At 47.5% G+C, this 8,136-nt stretch overlaps 1 protein-coding gene across 1 annotated transcript; it reads left to right on the top strand.

Annotated features, from left to right (window-relative positions):
- The first annotated feature begins 209 nt into the window (after window positions 1–209).
- On the top strand, window positions 210–2,686 carry LOC121601866. Its single transcript, XM_041930669.1, has 2 exons — window positions 210–617; window positions 1,436–2,686. The coding sequence occupies exons 1-2, from the start codon at window positions 210–212 to the stop codon at window positions 2,684–2,686; spliced, it is 1,659 nt and encodes a 552-aa protein (XP_041786603.1).
- Window positions 2,687–8,136: the final 5,450 nt, after the last annotated feature.

Here is an 8,136-nt window from a genome sequence, read left to right as displayed (position 1 = left end):
AATACCCTATATAAGCAAGTTTTTTTTCCTGAATAAATTTAGTCAAGTTCCAGAGTTCAAAGCAACAACATCGTGTCTTCATCATTTTCAAAACTTCCTCTTCATCATTAACATTTGGTCCTTCAGAAACCGGATTAGTGTGCAAGTGATCCACAGTTCGCGTTTAGGGAAGTTTGTGAAAAGTTAAGTTTGTGTTAGAAAGTGAAACTATGCCCGTTGACCATTCTACCGTCAAAGAAGTGGTTCCAGCGGCCAACAACATAGAAGGAAGCCAAAGTTCCACCGTCAGAGAATTTGGCTCCGTTCCAGGCATCATCAAATTGAACCGTCAACGCACTCACCTGGAGTGGCAGCTTGACCGTCTAGAACAGATGTTCGTCAAACACAGCACCGACGTTCACTCGCTGAAAACCATAGCAGGCCGAGTGAAGGTGCTTGCTTTGCACTACAAACAATGGTACGAATCGATCTTGGACGTTGTGAGCGACGACCAGGCTCAGGAAGCAATCGAGCGATATAGCGTGTTTGACGACAGGGTATTCGAGTTAAGCAAAAACATCGAGTACCAGTTGGCATCGCAGATCCCATTGCCTACAACACCAAACCCAGTTTTCGGGGTGAGCAGAAACCAACGACAGTTCCGATGCGTGCAAGACTTCCCGAAATCGTGCTACCACATTTCGACGGAAACATTTGCGACTGGCCTGCCTTCCGTGACGCGTTTCAATCACTGATACATTCGTCAGAGCAGCTGACCGAATGTGACAAACTACATTAGCTTGCTGCGTCGCTGACAAAGGACGCACGCGCGGCGATCGACGCGTTTGAAATCACATCCAAAAACTAAGACGTAGCCTAGAAACTGTTGTCCAAGCGCTACAAGAATAAGTAGCTTATCGTCAAAACCACCGTTGAGGCGTTATTCAGCATATCACCGCTGAGGAGAGAATGTGCAGATTCTCTAAGCCGACTCGTCGACGATTTCGAGCGTAACCTACGAATGCTCGAAAAGGAAGGCGAGAAACCAGATGCATGGAGCACGCTGCTGGTGTTCAGGCTAAGCTCGCTGCTGGATCCAACAATCTTGCGTCATTGGGAGCTTCACCGGAAGTCTACGACCATCCCAAAGTACAAAGACTTAGTGCAATTCGTCCTCAACCATTGTCATGTACTGAAGTCTTTCTCCAAGCCAACCAGCGGAGCCAGAACCGGAGACATCATGCGCAGCAATCCTCGAGTGCAAACCATCCATGCTGCGACCAGTGCTGTGAATAGTGTTGCGTACAACGAAAAGTGCAAATTGTGCGGTGTTTCAAAACATTCAGTGTTCCGGTGTGAAATAATGAACAATATGAGTGTTGCAGATAGAAAGCAACTAGTGCAGTCGAAAGGATTGTGCTTCAACTGCCTTTCTCCAGCTCATCGTTTACGACAGTGCACTTCAAGCGGATGCAAGATCTGCCAACAACGGCATCATACGTTGCTGCATGAAGCAGCGCAAGCAACTGATGCGTCGGATGCTCCATCAACGAGTTCTACCAATCCTCCTCAGTCCCTTACCCACTGTTCCATCCAGATCGACAACAGTGTTGTGTTGCTGCAAACCGTGCTGGTCCAGGTAGAGGACAATCACGGACGATGTCATCTAGCACGTACCTTGCTGGATTCCGGAGCACAACTCAACATCGTTACCGAGCGTCTTACTCAACGGCTGGGTGTGGCGAAACGGCGAGAGAATCATCGCATCGGAGGAATTGGAGAAGTTTCCGTGACGTCACAACATTCGACTGTGTTAAGGATCCATTCTTTAAACAGCGAATACGCAGCGTCCGGAATGTTCCACGTACTCAGCAAGCTCACTCGTGAGCTCCCATCAAGCCGTATCAACACAAGCAGCTGGCAGATACCTCGTCAAGTTCAGCTGGCCGATCCTTCATTTCACAGTCCTGGCCCGATCGACCTCATCATCGGCGCAGAGCTGTACTACGACGTCGTTAAGGAAGGACTCATCAAGCTATCCCACGAAAGAGTGACACTCCAAAACACTGCTTTCGGTTGGGTGATAGCAGGTAGAGTCAATGTTCATACACCATTACCACATTCATCCATCGTTGGACACGTCTGCAGTACTAGCATCGAAGAGCAGCTGAGCAAATTCTGGGAGCTGGAGTCATGCCGAGTTACCAGCACATTATCCGTCAAGGAGAGCAACTGTGAGAAACAGTTCGCAGCCACCACCACCAGAGACACCTACGGTCGATTCATCGTGCAGCTACCGAAACGAGAGGACAATCTGGCTCTTCTTGGGGATTCGAAAGGGATAGCCACACGCCGCTTCCTTGCCTTGGAACGTCGGCTATCCTCGAAAGCCTCATTGAAGACAGCGCACACACAGCTCATCGAGGAGTACCCAGAACTTCAGCACATGACAGAAGTAGCCGAGAGCGATGCTACAACTTCATCACCATCATACTATCTTCCAAATCACTGCATCGTGCGACCAGATAGTACCACCACTAAACTCTGGGTAGTGTTCGACGCTTCGTGTGTATCAGACACCGGAACATCTTTAAACGATGCACTGATGATCGGACCCACTATCCAAGACGACCTGATGTCCATTCTACTGCGGTTTATAATGTCGAAATTTGCCCTGGTAGCAGACATCGAGAAGATGTACCGGTAAATCAACATAGCTGCCATCGATCGTCTGCTGCAACGAATCCTGTGGCGAAATTCTCCAAACGAGCCGATACGGACGTTCCAGCTCAACACCGTCACCTACGGCACATCATGTGCTCCGTATTTGGCCACCAAAACCCTGCAAGTGCTATCTCAGGTCGGAGCTAGCACCCATCCCGAAGCGGCAACCATCCTCGGACGAGACTTCTACATGGACGACATGCTGACTGGCGTAAACAGCATTCCCGAGGGTCAACGAGTATGTCAGCAACTCATCGATCTACTGGCTTCTGGTGGATTCTGCTTGCGGAAATGGGCCACCAACAACAGGCAGATCTTCGAACATCTGCCCCAGCATCTGCAAGATGAAAGGATGATTCTCAACTTGAATGCGAAGTCACCGATCATCAAGACACTCGGACTCAAGTAGAACGTTTCCACCGACGCCTTTGTGTTCATGATCCCACGCTGGAACGCAAACAACATCATCACCAAACGAAACGCGCTTTCGGATGTGGCAAAACTGTTCGCCCAATCGGACTGGTTGGACCAGTTATCATCCAAGCCAAGCTGTTCCTTCAAGAGCTGTGGAGATGTCAGATCGCCTGGGACGAGCCGTTGACACCAGCACTACAAAACCGATGGCTTCTGTTTCGCGAGAAGTTGGCCATGCTACAAACAATCCACATTCCACGCTGGCTCTTAACCGATCAACGAGCAACGAATCTACAAATGCATTGCTTTTGTGATGTATCCGAGAAGGCGTACGGAGCGGCGATTTACTTGCGTTCGACACCGATGGACGTGTGACAACCAATCTTATCACTGCAAAATCGAAGGTGGCACCACTAGCAGACTCCCATAAGCAAAAGCGTGTTTGCTTACCCCCACTGAAGCTTTCTGCAGCTCTGCTACTGGCACACTCGTACGAGAAAGTGTCAGACGCCTTGAAGCTACAGGTCGAGACCATCTTTTGGTCTAACTCAACCATCGTCCTGCATTGGTTGTATAAAACTCCGTCATGCTGGAAAACCTTCATCGCTAACCGGGTGTCCGAGATCCAACACATCACTCACGGTAAGGAGTGGAGACACGTACCCGGAACGGACATTCCTGCGGACATCATCTTCCCGAGGAATGGGTGAGGATTATCTGGAAACTTCAACCCTTTGGGGGCACAGACCAGACTGGCTGGCGCAACCATCAGAGAAATGGCCGAACACTCATCAACCTCGACAGCAAGATTTCACCACGGACGAATTGGAGGAGCGACCAATCTGCATGGCTGCACAATCCGTGGCTCCGAACGAACTTTTTAGCCTCCGTTCAACGTTCACCGGACTGCAACGTCTGGTTGCGTGGTTAAGAAGATTCCGATAAAACACGAATCCTGCTAACCGTCACCAACGCAGATTGGATCAGCATCTCGGCTTAGAGGAACTAGCCGAATCTACACTGTGTCTCACCATTAAAACTATTAGCACCGTTTCTACAAGATGGCCTGCTACGAGTGGGCGGAAGATTGCGACATGCACCAATACCGTTCGACCGAAAACATCCGTACATCTTACTCGCCAACCATCCGCTGACGAATCAGATTGCAACCCTGTATCATAGCGATTTTCGTCTGTATGGCAGTGAAGGCTGTACACATCGAATTGGTCGCTGACCAATCTACCAACGCATTTCTTGCGGCACTTCGACGATTCATCGGACGACGCGGGAAACCGGCTCTCATCGAATGCGACAACGCTAGGAATTTCTTGGGCGCCTCCCGAGAAATTGCCTCCTTGGCCAAGCAATTCAACCACCAGTGGCAAACATCAGTAATTAAGTCCTGCATCGACGATGGCATCCAGTTCAAATTCATCCCACCCCGTTCACCCAACTTTGGTGGCCTTTGGAAGGCGGCCGTGAAGTCCTTCAAAATACACTTCAAGCCAACCGTTGGGAACGCCATCCTCACGAGCGACGAACTCAACACTCTACTGATCCAGATTGAAGGATGTCTCAACTCTAGACCACTTACACCACTCTCCAATGACCCATCTGATCTGGAAGTGCTGACCCCAGGACACTTCCTCATTCATCGCCCCATCGTATCCCTGGCCGAACCATCGCTGGAAAAGCTGCCGTTCAACCGTCTCGATCGCTGGCAAAAGGTGCAAGATTTTGTCCGTCTACTATGGAAACGTTGGTCAACAGACTACTTGTCCGGACTACAGCAGAGAACCAAGTGGACCAAGCAGAAGGACAACGTGAAGCTGGATACCATGGTGCTGTTGAAGGAGGACGGGCTACCTCCATCGAAGTGGTGTCTTGGCCGCGTCACGCAGATCATCAAGGGAGCTGACGACAACATCCGAGTGGTCATCGTCAAGACTAAAGATGAAGACTTCAAGCGGTCCATCTCTAAAATCTGCGTTCTTCCCACCGACGAGCCATCCAGTTCATCCTAGTTGAATTAGATAATTCAACGCGCGGGAGTATGTTACGCAACGCGTCACTCTTAGTAAGCCTAGCGTAAGCTAGAGGGCGCTTCAAGCAAATTTGCCTACTTGTAAAAAGTACTTCATCCTAAATCTATTACGCAGCGCAAACTGCTGTAGATTGGTATCGTGCAGCTCGAATCCGCGTGCGGCAGCTCGAATTCCCAAAATTCTGCAGTATATAAGCAAGTTTTTTTCCTGATTAAATTTAGTCAAGTTCCAGAATTCAAAGCAACAACATCGTGTCTTCATCAGTTTCAAAACTTCCTCTTCATCATTAACAAGCTGTTTTACACTAAACGACGGTAAAGAAATAAGGTGAAAATTGTACACACAACCTTTCAGCTTGAGTTTGAAATAGTAAGTGTTTATTAACAATGAAAAATGTTTTATATTCTACTAGCTGATTTACCCGGTTTCATGCGGGATAAAATTGATGTCTCGTTTTAATTAAAAATGGAAGAATAATCAATTCGAGGAGTACAAAAACAATGATTACAACGATTCTATCCCAAAGCTTCAAATCTTTTTAACGGTCGTAATAACCGTAGGTATTTAAGATCTGCTATAGCTATCATCTGTTTGGATACTATTGATTTTTGGTTTACCACGGAGTTTATTGGACCCATATACCATATATAGGTACAGTGTCGGACAGAAAGATAGGACCCTTGTTTTTTCAACGCAGCATGCACCCGTTGGGCCAGGTTTATTGTGGTTTGTATGTGTTTGGGTGTGCATGTGCATGTGTGTGTGTGTGTGTGTGTGTGTGTGTGTGTGTGTGTGTGTGTGTGTGTGTGTGTGTGTGTGTGTGTGTGTGTGTGTGTGTGTGTGTGTGTGTGTGTGTGTGTGTGTGTGTGTGTGTGTGTGTGTGTGTGTGTGTGTGTGTGTGTGTGGTGTGTGTGTGTGTGTGTGTGTGTGTGTGTGTGTGTGTGTGTGTGTGTGCATGTGTGTGTGTGTGCGAGTGCGCGGGTTTTTGTCTGAAGAAACGTAGCTGGACTTGGTTTCATATTGCGTTGAAAACATTCTGATTATGTGTGTTATCATGTGAAACAGCGTGCGTTCATACTTGGATAAAAGCTAAAGTTCGCATCGATAGCAGCGAATGTTCTTCGGACGAGAACGCAGGTGTGCTGTTTCATGAATGTGCGACAGCGGTGCGAAATGGAAACGCGCACAATAGCAATGAACTCGGCATTCCCTCACAGGTGTTTCTCCAGTGCACGACATTGAAAGGCCAGCGTGCATCTCTGCGTTGAAGCTGGTGTGTGCATAGGAAACTTTGTGCGTGCATTGAGCTGGCGCGCAGTTGTTCTTTTCAATGGGCGTTTTGTTTCATGAGCGCGGCAGTATTCTGTTCTCGATTTAAATGGGTTGACGCTCACTCGCTTACTCATAGATAGTTTTTATCCATACACTTTTTTCGCTGCTCTACAACGATGTAATTCATCACGTGTAGAATCAGAACGCAGGCTGAGCACGGGATGAGCCGTGTCCAACTTTTTAACCAGCGCGTTCTTGACGGTCCAAGCAAGCAATGTTAGTAACAATGCTGCTGGCTGCTGCTGGCATTAACCGCAAAACGATCGAGTTCATAATGGAACGATCGCGCACTTTTGTGGCAAACGCGCTTCGGACAACCGAAACGCGCTTGGACAACCGAAACGCGCAAGTCAACCAGACGTCCTCAAAAGACCACGGCGAAAGAAGACCGTAAAATTGTTAATATATAAAAAAAAAACACTGATCGCGAGGGCGGTGGTCCTGCTTATTACATCAAAAACCTTACCCAAAACACAAAAAAAAACTACTAACAAATCTATCCGAAACGACATACTTGTGAAACAAACACACACACCAATACACATTCAAACATACATACACACACATGCACACACACACACACACACACACACACACACACACCACCACCCACACATGCACACACAAACACATACAAACAACACATAAACCTGGCCCAACGGGTGCATGCTGCGTTGAAAAAACAAGGGTCCTATCTTTCTGTCCGATACTGTACCTCCTGCATGGCTGGAATTTGTTGTAAATAACCCGATTCCATATCCATTGAATGCACCGCAGCGGCTGGTACGTTGTTACGGTTCGGACATTTGCGATGTGAATGTCCCGTCTTCGAACACCGGAAACACGATCCATGAGGACGTTGGGGTCGTTGGCATTGGCTTTGATAGTGCCCTTGTTGCAGACAATTGTAGCACTTCACGTGCTCGATGTTCATTGGTATACGATACGATGTCTTGTAGACGAATGGTATCTTGTGGTGACACAACGTGTAACCGCTTCTTAAGACGCGTTACGCATAGCAAACACATACAGAACGCATCGCGCGTAACGTGTAGCACACTTTCACTCACTAACACTAACAATAGCAAACGATTGCACTACTACCATTAGATATAGGATTAGAATTATATTTTATATTAGAAATAAAATCATTCTACGAGTGACCACCAAGCGAGCAACAAGCCAACTCATTACGTGCACCCGAAAGTAGTGAAATTAGCTAGAACATTCCCATAACTGGTGACCCCGACTGAACAAGTATCAAATTACGTTTATCCGAAACGTAACGTAGCAATCGCGAGTGATCATTTTACGGTGACCGCTATTTATTTGCATTTCGCTCGCCGCGTTTTTAAGTTCAACAATCGAACATTGACCATCAAGTGTCGACCGCGTGCGAAACAAAATGATGACCAACAACGAAGTTGAACAAAATGGTGCGCTGATTGTGAAAAGTGAGGCAAGTGAAGCTACAGTGATTTCCAAAATAAATATTCCAGACTTCGACCAAGAGGATATTGAAACCTGGTTCATATGCCTCGAAGCCTCTTTTCACGTCAACGGCATTAAACTGGACAAGTTTAAGTTCAACACAGTGATCGTCGCTCTTGGTTCACGAGCAAAATACGTGCATTCAGTAATC

Source organism: Anopheles merus, unplaced genomic scaffold (assembly GCF_017562075.2).
Source record: "Anopheles merus strain MAF unplaced genomic scaffold, AmerM5.1 LNR4000211, whole genome shotgun sequence".
NCBI classification, from domain to species: Eukaryota; Metazoa; Arthropoda; class Insecta; order Diptera; family Culicidae; genus Anopheles; species Anopheles merus.
The sequence above is the reverse complement of the archived record's forward strand: the minus strand, read 5'-3'. Positions and strand labels throughout refer to the sequence as shown.